The 24,157-nt window shown below is 44.0% G+C and overlaps 1 protein-coding gene and 1 long non-coding RNA gene across 5 annotated transcripts in view; one reads left to right on the plus strand and one right to left on the minus strand.

Moving 5' to 3' along the window:
* PRDM1 (PR/SET domain 1) overlaps positions 1-24,157 on the plus strand; it is a 56,683-nt gene that overhangs the window by 13,000 nt on the left and 19,526 nt on the right. Inside the window, exons 1-2 of one of the 4 annotated variants that reach the window (XM_027634074.1) lie at positions 18,608-18,756; positions 20,255-20,503. In XM_027634074.1, the coding sequence (XP_027489875.1) occupies positions 20,321-20,503 (183 nt within the window). In that variant the 5' untranslated portion in view covers positions 18,608-18,756; positions 20,255-20,320. Of the gene's footprint in view, positions 1-18,607; positions 18,757-19,680; positions 20,002-20,221; positions 20,504-24,157 lie in introns of those variants that run through there. The other 3 variants (XM_027634070.1, XM_027634071.1, XM_027634069.1) reach the window with 3 other exon arrangements.
* Positions 13,502-19,404, minus strand: LOC113942901. Its single transcript, XR_003526104.1, has 3 exons — positions 19,196-19,404; positions 14,571-14,840; positions 13,502-14,023 (listed from the first exon to the last, which is right to left on the minus strand). It is a non-coding gene; the product is annotated as an uncharacterized LOC113942901 (long non-coding RNA).

Consider the following 24,157-nt stretch of genomic DNA (forward strand, 5'->3'; position numbering starts at 1 on the left):
AAGAGGCAAAGTAGGCAGGCCATTCCAGTCAGATTGACTGAAATCCACATGTTCCTGGGATAGTACATGATGGAGGCCAGAGCTAACAGAAATGCATCTTCTGTGTCACTGAGTGTTTTATGGGAAGGCAGCCCTGTGCCAGGTGAGTGGAGAAAACTAAACACCTTCCCTTACATGTTCACATGGAGAAGAATGTGCTGCCCTGTGGTGCTTTGTCATGGAATGCGAGCCTGCAGCATCTGCATCTTAATTCACTATTACCTTCTATTAAACCCAGAGTCTTTTCACAGGGGAATTTTTCCTTTGGGACTGTCAGTCCAGAACACTCTATTTTCTGATAATGTGGTAAAAACTGATAGGGAATTATCTGTTGCAGTTCCTAATGCTACTCAAATGCTGTGTACTGCTGGCATGCAGTACTCAAATGGTGCACAACCAGTCATTTGGAGATTAATTTAGCAGCAAAGATGCTCTACTGGAAACATAAAGGTTATGGAGCAGATCATCTTGAGTACCATCAAGTGACATGTACAAGAGAACTAGGAGATCAGGCCCACCCAGCACAGATTTATTGCTTGACTAATGTGGTCTCCTTATGGCAAGGTGACCTGCTTGGTGGATGAAGGAAAGGCTCTGGATGTTGTCTACCTGGACTTCAGTAAAGCCTTTGATACTGTCTTCCACAGCAATCTTCTGGAGAAACTGGCTGCTTATGGCTTGGACAGGTGCACTTTTTTCTGGGTAAAAACCTGTCTGGATGTCCAGGCCCAGAGAGTGGTGGTGAAGGGAGTTACATACATCTGGCAGCCAGTCAGTGGAGTTCCCCGGTTCAGTACTGGGGGCAGTTCTATTTAAATTCTTTACTGACAACCTGGACACGAGGTTCAAGTTCACTCATTGTCAGTTCACAGACAACACTGAGTTGGGCAGGAGTTGATCTGCTGGAGAATAGGAAGGCTCTGCAGAGGGATAGGGACAGGACAGGCTGGGTCAATGCACCAAGGCCAATTGTATGAGGTTCAACAAGGTGAAGTGCCTGGTCCTGCACATGGGTCACAACAACACCCTGCAGCACTACAGGCTGGGGGAAGAATGACTGGAAAGATGCCTGGTAGAGAAGGACTCAGAGTGCTGGTCAGCAGTGGCTGAACATATGCCAGCAGTGTGCCCAGGTGGCCAAGAAGGCCAGTGGCATCCTGGCTTGTATCAGCAACAGTGTTGCCAGCAGTGATCATCCCCCTGTACTCCGTACTTAGGAGTCCACACCTCAAATCCTGTGTTCAGTTCTGGACACCTCATTCCAAGAAAGACATTGAGGTGTGGAGCAAGTCCAGAGAAGAGCATCAAGGTGGTGAAGGGTCTGGAGCACAAGTCTTATGAGGGAGATAAGGTGGTTTAGCCTGGAGAAAAGGAGGCTCAGGAAGGACTTTCGACTAGAGGAAAAAGCCTCAAGTTGCACGAAGGGAGTTTCTGACTGCGTATATTAGGAAAAATTTCTTCTCTTAAAGGGTTGTCAAGCAGTGGAACAGGCTGCCCAGGGAAGTGGTAGAGTGCCCATTTCTGGAGGAGGTATTTAAAAGCCATGTAGATGGTGGCACTTAGGAACATGGTTTAGCGGTGGACTTGGCAGTGCTGGGCCTAATGATCTTTAAGGCCTATGATCTTAAAGGTCTTTTGCAACTGAAACAATTCTATGAACTTATAAATCAATGCTTCAGGCACTGGTGGGCATCTGCGCAGTGTCTGGAGCCAAATCTACCCTGTTGGCAGCAGAACTAGGCAGCTTTATTTTTGCAGTTTTTCCTCGTGGTGGAAAGAAAGCTTTTGCAGTTGCTGAAGCCTTTGATAAAAGAAGGGGTAGTTTGTATTATTAGCACGGATGTTAACATCTTTACTTCAAAGACATGGGGGAAGTGGCTGCCTAGCTTTCTTTAAACTGAATTTAAAATGTGGAGTCCAGGAAGGAGCTCACAAAACCATGTCTGAACTTGTCAGCCTCTACGGGTTTGGGTGGAAAACTCCAGTTCTCACTTTCCGCTGAGTAATACTGAGAGCTCATTATTTGTGTGGTTTTCAACCTGGCTATGAATTATGAATGATTTATTTAAGAAGTGATAAACTATCAGTCTGCCCTTAAGCTAAGAGGAGGTCCCTGCAGCTTTGGTATTTTACATTCAGCAAGGAGATGGTCTTCAGCACTCTTCTGACAGTAGAGTCAATATCTTGTATTTTCATTTGAGGGCAAGTATCCACCCCTTAAGTTGCTTTTCTGTAGCCCACAGGATCTCCTGATAGGCAAGGCCCAATGAACTAGTTTTACTGAAAGAGAGATGGAAATGCCCATGAAGTCTGTCATCTGGTGGCATGAATTTAGCTGAACCACAGTCAGACCCAGATTTATTTGCAAGCAAAAATGGGATAAAGATACAGCCAGGACTACTTCAGAAACTCTGCTTGAATCTTGCTTTGAGTAAACATGTCAACAAGTAGCTTCTAAACTGATTTGCTTTAATCAATAGTGATAAAAACTGTGTGTGAATAGGGTCTGTATTTATTTGATGCTGTGGTGAGATGGTAGCAGCAGGGCTCTCCCAGTGCTCCCACCAGCTCAGTGGATGGGTGTTAGTGGCAGTGCGAGTTGTTCTGCAAAACTCTGCCCTGTAAATAGGGTTCGCATGTGTGCCAGACACAAACATTTGCTTTTACTGTTGGTTAAGGACCTCCACGCTTTTATTCATCTGGAAACTGTGGGGGTTTTCTCTTTTCTTTTTTTTTCCTCTCCTTAAGTTAAGGTGGCAGAGGCTAACTTAAAATATAGTCTTTCCTTTCACAAATTAGAAATTCTGAGAAGGTGCTTGAGTTACTTGAGGTATAGACCTACCACCTCTGCTAACATGTTCTGATCATAGATTTTAATAGGTATTTGCAAGTCTAAAGTACTTAGGTAAAGAAGTGTTTTTTAAGATAAGTCCACATGACAGCATATAAAAGTCAAATGACAGAGAGAGCAATTCATGGGTTATTGTCACAAAACTAACCTTTCAAATGAGCTCCTAAAATACTCTGTGACTGAAGTTTCACTTAAGGAATTTACTTTTAAACTGCTTACTCCAAGTTGTCTACAGAAAACTTCAAAAACTTTTTTTTGTTGTTGTCAGGAAAAGAAAGAAAAATAGCATGGGGATTTTTTTCTGTGTTAAAGCAAATGCTTTTAAAACATATCACCCTATACCTGACTGGAATTAAAAAAAAAATTACCTTCAGAAGCTGGGCATCAGTTTTCTTCGACAGCGCAGAAGCCACCATGCTAACACTTAGAACTGCAACACATCAACTGCTCTTATAGCTCATACTTATTCTCTGCATCAAAGCTCTGGTGAGGGGGAGTAAAAACAGAGAGTGAGAGAGCGAAGGAGTCAAGCTCTTCAGAGCCTCTAATGACGCGTGCCAAACACGTGGAAGGTAAATCCCCTAATTCAGTCTATTCTTTCAGCATTCCCTGGCGGGCGGCCAAGCTAAATATTTCTGCTGGATAAAAAATGCACCCTCCTATGCGGCACTTTCTTAACAGGATGGCTCTCCAGCTTTAGCGGAGGGGGCTTCTCTGGGGGAAAGCCAACATGTGTGTTCTCTTATCTATTTATTTATTTTATTAAAAAGGGGCTTTATGGGCTGTGATTGGATTAACTTAGTGAACCCTGGAGGAAGAGGAAAAACAAATTGGGAAGCTGGTTTAGCACCCCCACCTTTTTGTCATCTTCTTTTGGGATTTCCTGGCTGGCTGCCACCTTGAGCCTGTTGAATGTTCTTTAGATCAATCAATTAAAAAGGCTTTAATATTTGGGTGATTGGAACGCAACATATGGGCTGCTGGTGCGGATGTCATGTGGTGCGTGGAGTTAATTGAAATGATTAATAGAGGTGTTAGTTTCTTCAAGACTAATTGAAGAAAGAATATAATTGGAAGCATGGACTAACCATTATTGTTGACTTTTTTTAACATATTGCATCCCTTAAACATTTGTACATGTTTATAAGCATGCAGATGGACTTTGTTTAGATTTCTTCAATGTGGTGATTTGCAAGATCACATCAACTGTACAAAAGTCAAATCTATTTTTATGTAAATTAATCAGAAAAAAAATTTCCCTGTGTCTTGCCTGTTTTCAGTAACCAGTACATACACCGAATTTCTGGCCCCTGTTTGTCTTTACATCCTTGTTAGATTTAAACCAATTGATCCGTTCTCACTGTTATCTGTGGGGTTACAGCACCCATGCACAGAAACTGATCATGAGCCTTTGAAGGTCTGTTAGTGCCCTCTTCTCTCTGTGCAGTGAGTTGTAATAGCACTGTGCGTTTGTGCCAGGTATTTCAGAGAAATAGCGTCTCGATCATACTGCCCCACACTTTGTCAGCTTGACCATATTTCAAAGGAATCCAGTTATCTATATAAAGGACTGGCAGAAGTTTCAATTTGAGAGTCAGAAAGAAATGTGAAATGAAAGAAATTCTGAGGATTTAACTCAGACCAGTTCTTTTGGCCTCTCTACCTTCTTTAAGAATAATACATACTTCTTTCGGGACTAGTAGCCTGGGAGTTTTTATCAAAATTGTTAACCTATTGTGAAATACAAAAATGTAAGCCATGAACTAGCTGCAGAGGACATCTGGCAGCAAAGAGAGTGTATGAAGGATGCGTCCCTGAAAGTTATCCTGCTGTACAATGGGGCTCTCAGGTTAGAAATGGGGAAACAGAGAAAACACGACCATCTCTCATCTGCAGTCAGTCGGTATGGGCTGGCTGCCTGAGCGCTGTGCGAGGAGAAGCAGTGTTGCATCCTGCTTGCTGCTGGGCTGTGGTTATGAGCGCCGTAGCAAACTTTTAGCTGGGGATTTCTTAAAACTGAAGAAATAACTGGCTTAAATAACTTGTGAGGGCAAGTGGTGAGCTGCGGGAGAAGAAAATCAGGCAAGATGACGATGAAGTGTTGATCCAAAAGGTAAGTCAGTTTAGATAGATAAGCTACTTTTTGAAGTACCTTTTTTGACACCAGCCTGCTTTTTGCCTGCTTTTTGGTAATATGGGAAAACCTTATGCATAATTTTAACATTCTGGAAGAGAACTGTCTTCCTGGAAGGAACATACACATTGTCTCTATTTGTTTTCCTTCGCACATGTGGTGTGCATATAGCTTATACATTTGTGCATCTTTTTCAGTAGTCAGAAAGGTTATTCTGCAGCCCAGAATAAACTGAACAGAGAAGTGGTAGATAAGTTTAGAAACGGTTTGTTGTTGGCGTAGAAGAAAAGAGTATAGGATGGTTTTAATATTTTAGAGTCTTCCCACACAGATTTCCAGTGATGCTTTGAAGGCAACTGTGTGTCTGTAAAGACTTTGAGCCTCCCCGGAAGATGTGGCCTGAGTTGTGTACAGATCTGAGCAAAGCGTTTGTAGAGAGGAAGTGGCTGTCCTGTACTGGGGGCAGAGAGGAAGGGAAGACATTAGGTCTGATTGCAAGCTTCCCTTGCTCCTTGTTGTCTGATTTGTGTGCACATAGTTCTAATAGTTTTAGATGAGAGGGGTATACTGGGACAGACTGGTACAAATTAATCTTTCAAAAAAAATTCTTTTATTATAATTATTTGGTGATGAGATTAGTCATTTTATGATCTGGTTTTATTACAGTAAGATACTGCAATTACACAGTCACTTGTTTATTTTTTTAATGTTAACAGTGATGAAAAATAGGAGTCTCAGCATTCCTCTGTCTCCATTACCCATTAGGATTTAATATATTAAAAGGAGCAAATTATGTAAACTTGTTGGAACAGAGGCATCCTCTCTGTCTTTATCAAACCTTGCCATGTTGTATAATGAATATGATTCTGGTGCATTGGTCTGGGTCACTGAAAGAGGAACAGCGGTCCAAGGAAAAAGGGTTTAAAGCCATGGACGTGCTTTGTATAAGACTTGTGCGTGATGGAAATATTCTCATTCTCATACAAAGGAGAATGTTCAGTAAAGGAGAATGTTCATCCACCTAATATTAATCTCAGGAAACTGATATCTAGTATAAGCAATGCTGGTAGCATCACCTGTTGCTAAGACAGAGAGACCATTTGCATTAGGAGATCCCACTTTTAGGTGCTCATAATTCTACCAAATTCTAAATGTGTGGCTCAACTCTGTCTTGCATTTTCCTTTCTTCTGGCTAAATCTATTCTGTCATTTCCAAGAACTTGGCTATGACAAAAATTGTATTGCTAACATTAAGAATGTGACAACTTTTCTTTTGAAAAGTAATTTCCATCATGATAGCCCCCATTTTTTGGACCAGAAGCTAGAATGACAGGTTCAGTGGCTCAGTGAAGGACAGCATATGTGGTAGGGGAGGGTGGTGACTGTCATTGTCTGGGATGCTCAAATACCATCCCCTCTGCCAGGAGCATTTCCCAGTTCATGGATCTCCACATGCGCTTCATTTGCATTGGGTCTTTGATAGAGGCTCAACACACTCCCCTCCTGTCCTCACCTCCATCTCTGATTCTCACACCCAGGAGAACTGCTTTTGAGCTAGAAGCCAAGATAGAGGATTGGCAGAGTAGCCTTCCTAGGAGCTGTAGGAGGGCATCAAGACTTGCTTCAATGAGCGAACGATGTAGGGTTTGGAATGGAGCACCCGAACTGAGAGCAGAGGAGTGCATGTTTGGTGCGTGCCTACTGCAAACCATCCTGAGGCCAGAGAGTTATCAAAAGGAACTGTCTTTAAAAGCCTATGGACCAGAGCTGAACCTGGAGGGGATTATGAAGGAGGAGAGACTATGCCCAGAGATCAGGGAAACTGAGAGTAAGGTTGGTACAGGACCGAGGGATTTATCCTTATGGGTTATTGTAGACAAAGACGAGCAAGCTCAGTGTTAAAAGCGGGTGGGATGTAAGCCAGCTCTGATCCAAAAGCTGCCTGACTGCATTAGCACGGTGCTAAGCCCAAGCTAATATATCCGGCTTCTCACCAGGGCTTATTAGCTCGGGCTCAGTGCCATACTAACATAGTCACAGGAGTTCCAGTAGGCTTGACACCATGTCTGCTCTACCTGTGAACTGGGCTCACTGCTACGTGCCTGCAGAGGAACACCAGGAGATGCCTGGAGACTTGACTGCACCACACTGCTGTGCAGGCTGTGGAGGCCAGGCCTGCTGGTCAGCAGGAAAGGGCACATGGGGATAGAGAGCATGCCATGTTTGCTTAGATGAGGACAGGAAAAAAGTGCAGTGCAGATGAGGAACCAGGAGGGACTGAAACTGGCTTGATGAGAAGACTTGGCACACAGGAGCCTGGGTGTGGGAGTGGAAGATGGGAGTGACTGGAAAGGGAAGTTACAAGAGGGGTCAGGAGTAAAAAGCTGAGGACTTGCTGGCCCAGGAAACCAATAAGAAGTCTGAGACGAGGTCTGGGAGAAGGAAGAACAAACTCCACATCAAACCTGGCATGAAATCAAGATGCCTGAAAGCAGTCATTCCTCTGCTTCCAGCAGGTCTCCTGGGGAAACTCACCAACAGAAGTGTCCTATCCCTTACAGTGTTTGTGCTGACCTTGCCAAAAACAACCATATGGTTGCTCTGAGCCAGGTCTGCCAACTTCTCTGCAGAAGTCTGCCTGTGGCAGATCATAATATCCTAGCTCTGTTGCTGATCTGTTTGGGCATCAGTGTAGTGGCAGGTCATGCCGTGTCTACTTCTTCTATTTACAGTTTCAAAAATCAGCATAAAAACTGTAGAAAAACATTACTAAAATTGCAAACTCAAGTTCTCCAGACTTAAGGTTGTTTGCCTAACCCCAATTTGATCCTCTTATGCATTATGATACAGTCTTTAATTACTCCTTTAATTACTGTTAACTGGTTACTTGCCTCATTCAGGCATAAGACAAGCTTGCTAGGGGAGATGAATTGGGGTGGCGTAATGTTATCTTTAAGACACCTCTTTCCCCCATCTCATTTGCTGCAGCATAAGGAAGTAAGATGACCATGGTAGAAAAAAATGCTGCTCTTCTCAGAGCAGGTGAGCTCTGCTCTGAAGCACTAGGTATTATTTCTTCCGTAATTCTGTATAATATTCATGCCAATTCACCTCAGCAAAGTCTTTCACAGGTGGGCAATAATTCTGACATCTTCCTGGGTGCCTGATGTGAAGTCCTGCAAAATACAGAGCCATCACAGATGCCAGGAAGAGAAATGCTTTGAACGTAGAAAGTAATGTGCTGTGCTCAGTAAATTGGCTGTTCCACATCCCAAAATTAATGTATGCTTTTGATGTTAATGTCATTGTGTCTCCATACCCCTTCTGCAGAGAGAGAATAGCAATAATACCGTCATCAACATATGGGGGAGGTATTGTGAAAATCAGATTAGTCATTATTTGATGTTTGTGAGGCGTTCTAGTGCTGCTGTTCTGATGAGCAAAGCGGAAAAATACAAGACAAAATTGGTTGTCTTCATTTGAATGGTCTGTAGTTAAAGTAAGGCACTGGGCCTTTCAAGGAGAAAGGAGAGAGAAAAAATCTGGAAAAACGACTCTTTTAATCATTGCTCTTCTTTCTGAACACCAAATGAAGTGGAAAAAAAGATAGTGCATCATATGCCAGGAGTGCAGAAATGAGTTTCTTAACGCAATTCTAGATCTCCTGGCATCTCCTACCAATTGAAAGAGTGCCTGAGTTTGCACCATAATAGGTCTCCATTTACTGACATTTTGGAGCTTTTGTCTCACTGCAAAGCTTGGGGGTTTTTATGTGAGACTGTTGTCTTGCAAATCTGACGATTTGCTGTAGGTTTTTACAGAACTTTGACTCAGTTTCAGGGAAGGAGGAATGAAGAAGCAGAAGAGTGAACTTCTGGAGGCTGAAACCCTCCTTTCCCTGGGTTTGAGCAATCTGTGCTCTTATGAAACCTTTTGAAATCTCATTTGCTGATGTCTTTCTGACCCCCAAAATTATTCTTGTGCAAATGTTGACACCCAGCAGAGATGAAATCATTGACTTGGGAAAACATATCAAGCTTATCAGAAACTGCAGGATTTCAACAATACACTAGCAACATCAGCCTTTCCTTTTTTTTTCCTTGTATTTTTTAAAAATTGTCTGTGGTTGGCAGATGGCATTGTGAATCAGGTTGTACATAACTGAGGGAGCAGAATGTTTTTTTCAGTTCATACAAACCAAAATCCATGTCACCTATCAAACTGGTTTTATTTTCTGGTCTTCTGTGTGCTTGATATGTTTACCAATTTTGACAGTTTTCATTACACACTCACAGAGCGTATAAGCAGAACAAGAACTAGATATGTTTCTCAATTGAATTCAGGCTGTCTGTAAATTTTCTCTGTGTATTTTACACATAGTTCACTTAAATCAAAGGACATCAAAGTTTCTCCACTGACCACTTAACTCGGTTAGTTCTCAATTGTTTTTCTGATGATTCTGACACTAAATTTCTGTGATTTGATTGCTGAAGGAAAGGGATTTAAAAGTGGATGGACAAACTATCAGAAAAATGTTGAGGCTTTGGTCTCCTGTATCATGCCATTAGACACCAGGCAGAACAAAAGGAACAATTACAATCTGTTTATTTGGACATCTGTAGAGCCAAAAGATGCATTAAAACTTGCTTTCACATCTCGGATGTTTAGGATCACAGAGTAATTCCACAAAGAAAACTGCTTCTAAGGACTTTGCATAGGAGAAGGGAGCTGCCCTATAATAAACTTGCAAAAAAATCAAAATAGTCTTGTTGGTTCAAAAGCGTCAATTTTGAGCTCTGCTGCTCAAAAGTGAATTTTGGTTTTTTATGTTTTAAATTAAAGGCGTGTCTGAATGTTCATTAGCCCTACGATAAAAGGAGTAGAAATAGGTACAAAATGGCTCTTGTGCAATCTTGTAATTTACCTTTATTTTAAACTGGCTTACACATCTTAATATATTATGACAATCAGAATTATCAGGCCACCAGGAGGAGAGGAGTTTGTTTTGTTAATTGCTCTTGTTAAGCCTAATTACAGAACGGGGTGGAGTGGATGTGAGGGGAGGGAGGAATCTGCTAGCAAGAGGAAATTCTAAAATCCTCGGAGCAGTTCCAGACAGTGTGTGTTGAGGAGCGAGAGCGCGGGTGTGGTGTGGTGTGCATGAGCATGCATGTGTGCGTGTAAAGGTGTGAGAGTGAATGACAGACTTTCCATATGGACTAAAATCCTGAGATGCATAAGCTGGAGGTGGGGAACCTGTGCTGTGTGGACACATGAAGGTACAGCTGAACAAAGAACTGTGCTGTAATTTTCTTTATGAACTAACTCCTTTTTTTTTTTTTTTTTTGAAAGGGGGGGGGCTGGGACATGATGCAAATTACTTACTTTGCTGTTAATTTTTGAGGTTTATGTTAGATAGAGTGTTAAAATGGTTTGCTGATATGTTGCGCCATTCTTTGATATTACAGGTTGCCACACGGCTCTGGGTTGGTATCCTAAAGCCCTTTGAAACTTTTCCCTTCTTCCCGGTGATCTTAGCAGAGATGTACCGCTGACAGACTGTGTTATTCGTTTATACTTCCCAATGGAAAGCAAAGAGCCCTTCTGCCCTGCATTATTCCAGTTTGTTTATGTGCCCCACATTACGCTGTTGGCGACTTACTGTGCCTGACCTGCATTGTCAGCCCCCTCCGTTGCCTCGGGAGCCTCCGGCACAGAAGTTTCTGATAAGGCAGTTTCGAACAAGCCAGACGAAAAGTGAATGATTCTATAACAAATCTGTGCTCTTCTCCGGGGTATGTTACCTGACCTGTTTGCTGCCAAGGTGGTTTTATTGTTTTGGCTACTGGGTGGAGGGAGGAGACTAGAACAGCAGACGAGTCACGCTTTTGTTTTGCTTAATTATAACGTACACTTTAAATAAAACCTTTTAGTGCCATGAATTAAATGGCATTGCAATCCTGCACAAGAAGAAAAATGCTACTGCTGTTGTAGCTGACAGCTGAGTGGTTAGATGGCCAGCGTGGGTCTGAGGCTTAGAAGCCCTTTCTTTGCTGGCTGGAGATACTGCTGGGTAAATGTGTTTACTTTTTCCTTAGTATTTATACTAGTTAATGTGTCGCACTAGATAAATCTACTTCCTGAGTCCATCTTTCAGCTTGCTCTCTTCCCTTCCAATTGACAAATGGTTTGAGTTTGACACCGTTTTATCAGTTGAGCCCCTGCTGGGTGCTGCATGCCTGCTTGTTTCTGCTTTACCACGAAAAGTGAATTATCTGCAATATTTTGCTACCATCTAAATAGCAGTTGGCAGGCTTTTCTATGTGAACTGATTTAGCTTTCAGCAAGGGGAGGCTGTTGTCTTTCGCTGTAAAGCCCTGTTGTTGCTCTCCAGGAAAACAAAAGATCCCGGCGCTTTCTGCACCACAATCTGCTGCTGTCCCACTTTCAAGGAGGTGTTTTGTTTGTTGCGGCAGCTTCCTATCTTAAAATGATAAATTGAGCGGACATGTGTGCTGTTTTAAACCACTCTCTCCAGGGTTTTGTGTTCACTTAGGATAAAATGCATGATTTTGTGGTAGGCTCTGGTTTAAACTTGATTTAAATTTGGTTTAAAGATTACAAAGCAAAAGGGAAAGCATCAACATTTCAGCAGTAGTAGTCTGAAGAGGAATAGCTGTCAGAAGAAGAACTCTACTGACTTAACCTCAAGTGGGTTACAAATGCATTAGGGATTCATTAATATTAATAGTGGAATAGACATTTCCTGCTTTTGTTTGACATCTTCCACGCTCTTTTTTTTTTTTACGAGCAACTTGAAATGCAGTTTTAACACTTATTCAAGTTACTACAAGGATGATAAGCTAAAGTTAAACAGAAGGAGACCTCTGGGTGTGTGGGGTTGGTCTCTAGGAGTCCTGGAATTTGGTGCTGTGCCTTAGAGAAAAATTGTGGTAAACTCTTGGGTTAGGCTTTCAGGGCAGTTTGCAAAATGGACCTGCTAGGTACTACTGCAACCAGAATAAACTGTTGTCAAAACAAATTGTTCTATGAGGGTGACAGGAAGGTCACTATCAAAATGGCATATAAAGGTTATTAGCTGTGTAGATTTCTAAGGTGGAGACGGTAGTGGCTTGTTCACAAGTTCAGGGCTGAAAAAAGAAAATCCAAACCGTTCTTGAGTGTCCAAATATTTTTGATGTTGGCTGAACAGTTCAGTTTGAAAAATAAATAGATTCAAGGTAATTTTTACTTGTTTTCCATCTTCTAAATCCTGTGCTGCACATTTTCATGCTTCTGTTCTGTCATCAGCAGGCTTCCAATATTTCCAAGAAAATAAAAAGGAAATTTGAGAAAAACAGCAAATATCTTTGAGACATAAAGTAAAACCAAGAACGTTGTCAGCACCAAGAGGAAATATGTAATTGCAATGATCGTTTTTCAGCATCACAATTTCACCCACTGAGCCCTTTAACTAAGAGAATTTGTGACAGTGAAATGAGGCAGGGACTTGTTTTTTATAGAAAACACAGTTAGGAGTCTTAGTCCATAAAATGTCAAAAAGAAAACAGGTAAGCCCCCCCCAAAGACCTAGTCTGGCAGGTCTAATGATGCAGCAGCTACAAATGCAGAAGTGCACGTGAGTTTGGCAGCTCTTACTGATAGGGCAATTTGAATTGTCAGTGTGTGTCTGCTCTACTTGTTGAGCCTAATGAAAAGTACTGTTTAATCACTGGTGTGCCAAATTGACCATGATTAGCTGTTATTGCAGATTAGCGCATTGTCTGGGGCTCCAGAATTATTGATCCGGGTGCTGTGCTCTGGTGTTTTCTGTGCCCTCTATCGTAACCTCTTCTTAATGCTTAGGGGAGAGAAGCAGGAAAGGAGAGTAGGAGGGAAGAAGTCCAGATGGGAAGAAAACAGGTCCTGAAAAGACCACATAGGAACTAGGTCAGGTACTCTGGAGATTAAAGAAGCATGCTTCATCCCTGGACGCAGGAGGCAGGGACAAGTAGCATACAATTACGAGGAATTAGAACGGCAACAAGTAGTGCAGATTTATCAGCTTTAATTGTCTATTGTCAGGACAGAGCCCTTCTTGTAGATCAGGCACTGCCAATGCTTTAATACCTCTAATGGACTCTCTATTGTGGGATTATCTCTCCTAAAGACAATGTATTTCTTAAAACTAGTTGTTTTGGGAAAGAGAGGAAAAAAAAGAAGAAAAAAAAAAGTAGCTGCAGCCCTCTTTTTTTTTTTTCTTTTTCTTCTCTGATTTGTCACATTCTGCAGGAAGTACTTGAGACCCCAGTGTTGCTCTTCTGTCAGCAGCGCTATTCCTTCAGGGGAACTGATAGATACCTATTGAACATTAACCCCCTTTGCTCCACCTTCCCCAACGGGCTCCTCCAGAAACAATAGCTGGTTGATAAAGAGCAGATAAGCAAGGACACCGGGCTTAAGAATCTCTCTGCTATCTTTATTTTAAAAGCTTTCCTGGGTTTTGCAAAGTAAACATTACAACATTTAAAGAAGGATAAGGTGTCAACTATTTAATGAGAAGTTGTGTTTAATAGCACAGGAATTCTTCCCTCCCCCACCCAACACATAGGTATGAAAAGACTGTTATTTCACCACCCTGAGGTAGGAGAGGTGAAGAAATGACAACTGTACTCTTAGAAGATTAAAAAGTGGTCCTTTGGACCAACCCTACCAGATTCCCTAATTAGCTCTAAACATACAGTCACTATTTTGAATCCTTTGGTCCTAGATGCACGGTAGTCACATTGCTAGATCTGTGATAATCTGTGGGTAAATATTTTCATTTCCACCACATGCACTTTGTCATAGTGTGTAGCTGTTGTTTTTGTTAATCTGTTTTGAAACGCACTCTGCGGCCAGCTCTTTGTCTGAGAAAAGTGGCGTGGTTCCACCCATGGATCTCACCCTCCTTCTGCTGTGTTCATCAGCTCCAGGAGACTGGTAAACCCAGAGAGTATCTGAAATGAAAACGGAATTGCATAGGGGCAGAATCTGAAGTTTCACTATTGTTCATATCACTGTGTCTTACCAGGCAGGTTTAACAGAGAATACCCCAAAAAGTGTCATGACTGCCAAGCAGGGAAGAGACATGAAAGTGTAAATTATGCAGTTAATTCTAAGGTGGCTTCATTATTTCAGCTTGTGAGCTTGTTGTAGGCCCGATACCTGAAATATTCACAGGAGTGAGCCTTCTAATGTATGTATACCACCCTATACCTCTTCTGCGACAATTTAGAAATCAGCCTATGTTAAATGAAAGTTTTCCAAAACACACCCTTTTTTTGTCACCAGTAAGGTTGGAAAGTGGTTGAAATGGTTTGGCCTGTTGTCATAAATTTTGCCTCAGACTCAGTTGCAGTGGTAGAATATTCAAAAATCCACATTTGGGATTTGAAAGGTTGATTTTTGTGCTCAGGTTTTCTTGTCCAATACGAACTTAGGTTCATAGAAACATGCAAAGACAATAAAAGTGTTGTTCTATGGGCTTCTGGTTGTCATTCTTACCTTTCCCAAGATCACCATTGCTCAGAAGTGTGATGGGAAGGCTGATGGTAGACAAGAAGGTCCTGTGGTCCACCTTCTCACAGAGCCTTCTTGCCCTCTTGATAGCAGGCCCATACAGCCTTGTCTCCTTCTCAAAGTCAAGCCTCAATGAGAGGAAATGGCTGAAGCTTAGTTCTTGCTTCTGTGCTGGGAGAATGTTTTTATTCAGTTGGAGGAGGATTGTTCTGGTTTATTCGTGTGTCATCTGAGCAGTATTTTAATAAGGCCTAGCTGGAAACAAAAAGGGATATGGTATTTTAGTTTGACTCCTTTTTTCTCTTTTTAAGGAAAATTTCTTGAGAGGATAAAACAACAGAAACCAAAAGTGATGTTAAGGCTTGCACTAGACAGTAGCTGAGAGTGCAGCCAAAAGATCGGCTCTTGGTAGTGCTCAGCTGAGACAAAAATAAACATTTGGCATTTGGAAGTGCTACGAGGCAATGACCAGGGTGCTCTGTAATTAAAAGCAGTCCCTGAAAGCTGCATGTGTTAATTCAAAAGCCTCCTCGTTACACCACACACCACCCCAAATGCCCTTGTAAAAACCTTCATGTAGATTCAAGAGCAATTTTAATTTCTCTCCTTATAGGCAATAGCATGCTAAAGTTGTCTAGGGCATACAAAGCCTCTGAGATCATATCTGAAACCTGTAGGCACTGTTTTGCAAAGGACAGGCCAGTCTGTGAGAAGACAGCTGTAACTTTTCCTGTTGCACAGTCACTAGAGTGTGCTGGGTCTCTCTCTCCCTTGAATCTGACAGCAACCACGTTTTCAAAAATGTGGCCCCAAAACGTGAGTGTATATCAGAACTTGAAAGCAAGTTCTTCTTAGAGTTTTATTTCTCAGTTGGCTTTTAAAAGATGTGCAGTCGTGCAACTACATGGTGTACCTTCTCCAAGTAATGACCACAACTGGTCCCCAAATGTTTACCAGCACAAGGATGCCTACATGCAGGAAGTGGGAAATGGGGGTGGGTCTGGTAGTTACCCTTGATGTGGTCAATCTGCCACTGACCTTGTTTGGGGAAGGGGAAGGGGAGGATGTGAAAATGAGACTCTTCTTTAATCTCTTGTGTGCATTTTATCTCCCCTCCAACTTTCTAAAGAAATTTCATCTATTAGAGCCAGCTCCCTTCCCTCCTTCTTCCCCTTACAGCAGGCAGGGAGAACAGCAGCAGTGGCAGCTGAGGCTGAGTTGCGCAGGCTCGTTGTTGAGCTGAAGTGGTGATAGCATCAAAGGAAATGGATGGGGATTTCTGAGATCAGAGCTGTTAGGGCCATTCATGATTTGTTGCCAGGCTGAAAGCTGCTGGAGAGAGAGCTGCCTGAGAAATGCTGATTAATACAGTAATTGAGGTTTTCTCTGAGCGAGAAGGAAAAAATAAAATATGACTAAAAATGATCTTTTTGAAATGAACAACGTTTTGAGATTGCACATTCCAGACAATAGCAGCTGCTGGTACAAACGATTTCTATAAAAGAGCAGCGAACTTCTGGTTGAACAGGGTGTCTTTTTATGTTTCTCTCTTAAGGAGGAAGGTCAGAAGGTCAGTCTATATATTTCTTTAATGGCAGAGTTTCCTTTGTGTTTCTTACTTTAGTACGCATTCTTAACAATTTGTTTCTGTCTCTTTTTCTTGATAAACTTAGTTTTATTCCAGATCAGGCACTATTAGGCTAGACCTGCGCAGCACTGAAACCCCTTCTCCTGCGCTATGGTAGTTCTGGGCTCAGCTTCACTGAGGCACCTGGAGTTAATTTCAGGATAGCCTCGGAGTGTGCCTCAGAGTTATCTGAAGTCCATAGGCTTCACAGGCTGTGCTCGCCTCCTCAGGCTCCAGGGAAAGAGCTGCACTGACCTGGGATAGTGGCATCCTCCTGTCCTGAGGAACATTTTACTTCATCTGATCTGATCTAATCTCTTCTTCCTCTTGTTTTCCAGCCCAAAAGCGTTCTCAGTTCCTTGAAAAGCAGATTTGCTTTTTTCTTGCTCTGCTTCACGTTAAGAAGATCAGTCCCTGAAGGAAACACATCAACCCTTTCTTCTTGCCCCCCCCTCCCCTTTTTTGTTTTTCTTTCAAGCTAACAGGGAAGTGAAAAGCTCTGAAACAGCTGCCTCTCGGAGAGAGACTTTTTTTTGGTAAAATAATCACCTTCAGTATGACTACATTGTTTTTCTGTTCTATGCAGTGTGACTCAGCATCAGTTAATTAACCCAATCAAGTAGGCCGGATTTCTCTCCTTTAATGAATGGTTCTTCCTACTTCAGAGCCTTCCTAGACCTCATTTTGGATGTGCCTTCGTTTTACTGGGTATATCCAATTACACCTATATCCTTCAGCCCAGTGCTCAGGCCACCTCTCTTGTGGAATTACGCTGTGGTGGCAGTTAAGCCAGGACACCGACTTGCCAGCAGTTGCCCTACTTATGTCTGCTGCCACGAGCCCTCCCGTGCTAGTGCATACGGAAGGTCTTTACACAGATATGCTATTCTCAGCATCGCAGGCCGAAAACGGCAAGTAATCCTTTCCACACGTCTTTTTATCAGTGGGAGGAGGATCAGGTTAAGGGAAAGGGGTTTGTGTATGCCTGTCAGAGAGACAGACAGGCACCCGATTGCATAAAACCTGCTTCGCCCCCTCCACCGCCGCTGCTTCTCCCTTTTTCCTGTGAAGAAATACATAACACCCAGATCACCCTAAAATATAAGTGATGTATGTTTAGAAGAAGATGTGAAATTGGTTGACATGTAAAGTGCCTGGAAAGTGATGAGAAATAGGCTTGCAGACGTGAGAAGAAGGAAAAGTAGTAGAGTTGCCTCACAGTGCAACAACTAGTGTTTCGTGCTGGGCTGTGGATGGCTATAAATGGAATTGTGCATCACTGTTCCTCTGAGCCTGAGGATGCCTCACTAAAGAGACAGGACCACTGAAGGAAGTAAGGCATCTGGTTGTTCTGTAATGAGAAGCAGGAATGCTCTTAATAATAAACAAACAGGACATTGTATGCCATCATCACAGGATGTCCTTCCTTCAGCCAGCATGCTGACTTGGATCGGAGGGAAAAAAATTGGGTGCAGGGATCTGCTGATTGCTCTACCAATCCTCCTTCCATCACCAGCATGTTCCTGGATGGTCACTTACACGTTGCGCTGTGCAAGATCTGTGCTCATTTTCTTACCACACTGTGAAAGAGGCAACGGGTTTGGAAATGCTGCCTGCCGTGCCCTGCTGTTGTGAGCTTCCCTGCTGCTGTTGTGAGCTTCCCTGCTGCTGTTGTGAGCTTCCCTGCTGTTATCTAGGGAGACGGGAAGGTTTTCTTTAAGGGAAGAAACAGAAATGTTTTTCCCAGTTCCTTTTACAGGCATTGATTAGAAGGAGACTCAGGAAAGGGATAAAATCAAAACTCTGAAACTCCCAAATGCAACATCTCAAGTGAAATACTATGATTGTTAGGGTTTGGGAGCAGGCACTTTGAATCGAGTTTTAAATCAATATTCCTTGGGAACTTGGGAGTAATTTTAATTGTTATTTTTTATAATGTTCTATCAAGTCAAACTGCAGAAGAATGAAAGCGGGCATGTGTTGAACACCGGAGCTTAAAAATAGCACGAGAAACAGATTTCTAGTAAAAGCTGCCTCAGGTGCGCTCTCCGCGAAGCGCCCGCCCGGCAGACCGCGGCGGCAGGGCAGCGCCGCGGCTCTCCCTGCTGACGTCTGGGTCGAAAGGGAGGGGAAAAAAAATAGTGATGTAAAAACCCAACGCGGGTGGGCTGGGCGGGGGCAGGGGTCGCAGGTAGGGTCCCACCTCCCGCTCTGTGGGGAGAGGGGCCGAGGGAAGGAGGCAGGGAGGGAGGGGCCGGTGCGAGAGAGCGGGCGGGCGGGCGGGCGAGCGGCGGGCGGGCCGGGGCGAGCGGAGCGCGCGGCTGTGGCAGGCGGCCCCCCAGCGTTCCCCAGCGGCAAGAGCAGCAGCACCTGTCTGACAGCGGGGGAGGGAGGAGCAGGAGAGGAGCGGCGGCTGGAGGTGTGAGTCAGTCTCCCGGGGACCCGGCCACTGGAAGGAAGGAGAAATGTTTACTCTGTAGAGATGAGCCAGGTTTGCCGCCGCCGGTGGGCTTCGGTGTGGAAACGCGCGCGGACTCTGCCCCGGTAAGGAGCGCGATGCCGTCCCCCCTTCACACCCGTCTCCACCTCCCCGGCTCCTGCTTCTCGCCCGCCCCGGCGCCCGCGGGACGGAGCAAAAGTTTCCTCGTCGCCTCTCCCGGAGCGAGAGCGCTCCTCTGATCGGCATTAACCCTTTCGCTCCGCCGCGCAGCTCTCGCCACCACCCCCCTCCCTTCCCCCGCGGCCTGAGTTTCGCTGTTAGTCCCCTCTCCCCATACCACACCGAGGGTCCGTCGCTGTCGCACCGCTCGCCCCGACCGCACTCGGGACGGGGCGCGGGGCTGGTCCCGCGGCGGCCGAGGGGGGGCTGCGTGCCGCTACCCCTACCTCAGCCTCTTCGGGCGGCTCGGCCGTGCCTCCCGGCAGGGGCGGTCCCAGGGGAGCTCTGGGGGTCTCCCCCGAGCGCAAGTCAGTCAGACCTTACCCTCTTTCTGGGAAGATCGTGCACTTTCAGTCTTCGCGTTTCGTTTTTCCCGGAGGAGGGGTGTGAATTTCGTAGTTGCTGCGTATTCGAAAAAGGAAAATGAAGAGATTTTACAGTGGATTGAACGTCATTCCCAGCTACAGGCGTAGGCACAGATTTTGGTGAATCTTATGGAAAGAGCCTGACCCTAATACCTGTTCGAGGATAGCTTTGATAACAGTGCTTCTGTCCTGAACAGACCGAGGGGCTGAAGGACTTGCTGGAATTGTCCTGCTAGGCTCATATCTAGTGCTTTGAGGTAGTAATTCTAGTAGGTACCATCAAAATCAAAAGGGATAGAAGAGCTTTTTAAAAAATATTTATTTTATTTGTTTCCCCTGCTCCTTCTCTGTTTTGACCCCCAAAAATGTGCTGTAGTGCTTTGTGCAGGGCTGTTGCTGCTACAGTGATGCTGGCAGGATGTCGGCTTTCTCAGCCTCCCATGCCAAAGGATAAGGGGACGTCAGGAGGAGGCGGGGGGGCCAGGTTGTTTTGAAAGTTGTTTGTGTTGAAAGCCGGTGGGAAAGTTCAGGCTTCCCCATTTGGAAGAGGCAAGGCTGGGTTCCGCTCTTCCAACATGCGCTTTCCATTTTTAGCTTCATTCAGACGCAGACAGCGGCTCCTTTCCTCTTCCTCTCCTTGTTTGTGACACTTTTCTGAGGCAGCTTTTCCACAGGCGACTAAGTGGTCTCGCAGCCATGACCCCACGTTTTCTTCAGCACAGAATATTTTTTTCTCTGAAGCATTAAAGAAAGGGTCTGAAAGAGGTAAAGCGGTTGTCAGCCTAGGGATTTTTTCCTCTGTTTTTGTTCCCTCGTTATTACCAAGGCTGGCATTTTAAGGCGCTGCTTCAGTCAGAGCAGCTTCGTTTACACTGCTTTTTGGCTATTACTCAACTGTACCAAGTATCCTGCATACGCTTTTAAAGTGTCACAGACAACTGTATTAGTCATGCTGTATCGACGGAAACCACAACACTGAAGGACAATGAGGATTAAAGGCTGTTTTCTTTTTTTCCAGGCTGCTACACAGTGTAGCTCGAACACTGTGAGTTTCAAGGATCTGGTGAAAGGGAGAGAGTGGACAATGAAAATGGACATGGAGGATGCTGACATGACTCTGTGGACAGAAGCTGATTTTGAAGAGAAGTGCACATACATTGTAAACGATCACCCGTTGGATCCCAGTGCTGATGGAGGCACCCTAACTCAGGCAGAGGCTTCCTTGCCAAGGAACTTGACTTTCAAATATGCATCTAACTGCAAAGAGGTAAGTGGCAATGCTCTGGGGAAGGTTGGAGTCAGACAAGGCAAATCACAGCGCTTTGGAAAGCGTGTGCCTGTCTTTGATTCTTTAACATAGACAAACACGCGCCCACCCCCCAACAAAAACTGCCCACTAGCTTTTAATATGGGACCCTAATAACTCTTTTAAGAAACTGTGAGCTGGTCATCTGTTGTGTAATATTTTCACTGAAAATTGCAGCCAACCTACCCCTGAAACTGGTTCTGTACCAATTCGCAAACAGTTAAATTTTCACACAATTTGAACAGCATCTGAATAAGCATATTTAAACTGTGGGGTAGTTCTCTGTGCCAATTTCTAGACTGCTGTTTGCCAGGACCATTCATTGCCTCTGGCTCAGAGATTAAAGTGCCTCGGTTGTCCAATAAATAGCTTTAAAAAACATAGAGGGGGAAAAAAACCAAATTCCTGGAAATGTGTTTAATTATTTCTTTTTGTTTTCCCTTTGGTTATGAAATTACTTTATTCTTTTCGTGAGCTTGTTGTATTCCTGACTTCCTAAATTCTTAAAAACTCCAGCGGTCTGGTTAAGGAAGTAATGGTAGGACTGTAGCAAACTTGACAGAAGGGTGGCCATAGCTTAAATTAACTTTTGTTTATCTGGGACAGTATCTTCACTGGTAGCTAGCTGCGTAAGTCTGTCCTATCCTTGTCCCTGGAGTGGGTACATTCTTTGTTGTTGTTTCAGAAGGGCTGGAAAGAAATGAGCCCGGATGAGCAATTTGGTTTTGTGTTTACTCCTTCATATAGAGTAGCTATTATAGCTAGGTGTGATGTTCAGTAGGGTAATAACCCAAAGGACAACCCTTCATTTCTCCTTGTGCTGAGACTTGTGGTATAGCAACTATTACCTGTGCTTCTGCTTTGGCTAAACATACTGACCACAGAGCTGAAAAGAAGAGGTACACTCATCCGTACCTATCAAATATTTCCTTCCAGAGCAGGTACTTGTTTAATCCTGCGTACAGAAATAGGGCCAGACTCCCAGCTGAAGGGTGTTGACACCGTGGAATTTAGCTTGGCAATGCCTAATACAGTACCTAGTAGGTTTGGTAAGAGGTAAAAGCTAAATTCTCTGTAAAATCACTCTTCTCTTCCCATCTGCCCTGCCCTGCCCTGCAGAACTTTGGCAGAGAAAGGTCATGCTCCAGAAAAAAAGTGTGAAACCTTGCTTTGTGTTATGGCATTGTTAGATAGGTCTTACTATCTAACAATGGGCAAGAGGAGGGAAATAAAGCTGTGAGTGTTGTATGATATGAGAGGATTTCTTGGTTGAAGGATGAGCTTGCAGCGCGACAGCTCAGGACGATCCTTGGCAGCCAGCTGGTGACTGGTTGCTGAGGCTGCTTGCTCTCTCTGCCCCTGTTGAGTTGTCCTGTTGCAGCTGCAGACATCTGAAGAGCTTTCAAAATTCCCAGCACTCTGTTTGGAAACACTGAGGTGTAATTTCCTTACTCTCCAGCTTGGATCAGTGAATGAGGGTAGGAGGATTGCTGCCATCTCTATATAAGAGATGGGGGGAGAGAGAAGTTGTTGAAAGATTGTTGGTTCTTCCTTGTAAAATGTGACCTGTGCAGCTCCCTGCTAGTGGGAGTCTGAATATAGGACATCCTCCTTTTGTTCTCCTAAGTTCCCCCCGGTCTTTTATTTGTACTGAATTGCACCTACTGTAAGGAGTAATAGAAACTTTCAAACCCTGACTACCTCTAAGGTAACTCTGGAAGAAAAGGCTGATATGATGCTTTTTTTACCCACCTTCCGTGAAAGCTACTGTCCCCACTGAATGTACGGACAGGTCACTCATTTGCTACTCATCTGAAGGCTGCAGTAGTTGCAGTTGGCATAATCTGCTTGCATTCTAGCAACTTCTGACATGAAACATTGTTTTTCTTTCTGTCTGCCTTCCAAGTTTGATTTTGTTCAGGGGGGTCAGGACTGGATGTGCGTATTGCTCTTGCACATCAGTGTTTATGGGGTCAGTGAGGGAGCCTGATTCTGGTTTTGCCCTCATGGAAAACCACTGGAGTCCTGACAGCTCGGTAGGGTGGGTTTTTGCACTTGCGAAAGGATGAGGTAAGACTTTGGGGGATATGTGCATGCGTGTTTGCCAGTGGGTTTCAAATGTGAGCTGTCTTCTTCGTTAACTTTGGGGAGAGCTATGGCTTCATCTGGCCTAGAGTTTTAAATGCTGAGTCAGTTTATTGTCAAAAAACATATATAATACATCGCTTGTGAAATGCTAATACTGTCATGATTAGATCATGAAAATCCTAGTGTTGTCATGATTAGTATTGTGTCTCCGGTTGGATCAGGAAAAGTACTGCGTGCCTTCTTAGGAGGGAGGAAGTACAACCGCTGTTATTTGGGGAGGGTTGCTTTTTCTGTTTCTTCTCTTCGCATGCTTTGTGGAGCGAGTAGCTCTTCTTTAAAGGTTTATGCAATTTGCGAGGGAGCCCATGACACGTCATCATACTCTTGTTTATTCTTGGATCTTGATCAGGGACTTTTCTGAAGGACACATTTTTTGTTGTGAGTTCACAGAATGTGTCAGCATTTTAAAAAATGAATTACTACTGCTCATAACATTTTAGGCTGTTAGATTTGCATGAAGTCATTTATTTATTTCTGTGCATGAATTATTTATCCTTTCCTTAGTTTTGGCAATTGTCAAAAAATGAAGAAATGCGGTGTTAGGCTTATGTTCTAGAAGACCATATGTGAATGATCTTTTCATGGAGACATTTAAAAACATTGTTTTTCAATAATTTTTCCTTTGGTCTCAGTGCTTAAAGCCCCAAGAGACTTTGATATAAAGTGCCAGTTACTCTGCTGTCTTGAGTATTACTAGTGCCTCATCCTAGTCTGTGATCTTAGGCAGAGCAAAACATGTCTCAGCAAACCACTCATTGCAGTTGCATTTCTATAATAAGGCCATTTCTTAGAGACAGACCCTGAATCAGTGATTTTGGTGAAAGCAGTGATTTTGAGCTGTTACGAAGTGTAACCTTAAACACTCGCTCCCCTCTATTGCTTTTTTTCATTTTATGTGTTGTCACTGAGGAAGCCATCTGAAAGGATTTTATTTTGTGGCATCACTTTTAGAAAACTGGTCACTGAACAAAGGACTAAAAATTATGTAACTGTAGGACTAGTAGTTAAAAAAAAAATAAAATCGGTGTTATTCCAGGACACATGATGGCCTGTCCTGTTTGCATGTGGAGAATACTGCTGTTCTAATGAAGCCAGTAAGAGTTTGTTCGGTGTTTTGGATTTTATTAAGCAGCTCAGTGGTCCCATTGCAAAATACCCTCCCCTTGCAGAGTTAGCAGGAGTCGTTGTTTACTTCAGTACCCTCTCCCCAGACAAGGATGTAGGAGCGTTGATCTTCCGAAGCGCCATCTCAGATGAGATTTGGAACCGGAGCCCGTCCAGCTCATGGCCGGGAGCCGCGGGCAGGCCAGGATGTGCTGACTGGGCCAGGCGGGCCCCGGGCGTGTCCGGCCCCCGGCGCCGCATTAGGACCCTGGTCAGTTCCAGGGCCGCCGGCCCGGGCTCCCGCCGGCCTCGGGCTCCTCGCGCCGGGCCGCCCCGCAGGCGGCTGCGCTGGCCCCGCCGGCC

Source organism: Corapipo altera, unplaced genomic scaffold (genome assembly GCF_003945725.1).
Source record: "Corapipo altera isolate COAL_440 unplaced genomic scaffold, ASM394572v1 2b, whole genome shotgun sequence".
Lineage (NCBI taxonomy): Eukaryota > Metazoa > Chordata > Aves > Passeriformes > Pipridae > Corapipo > Corapipo altera.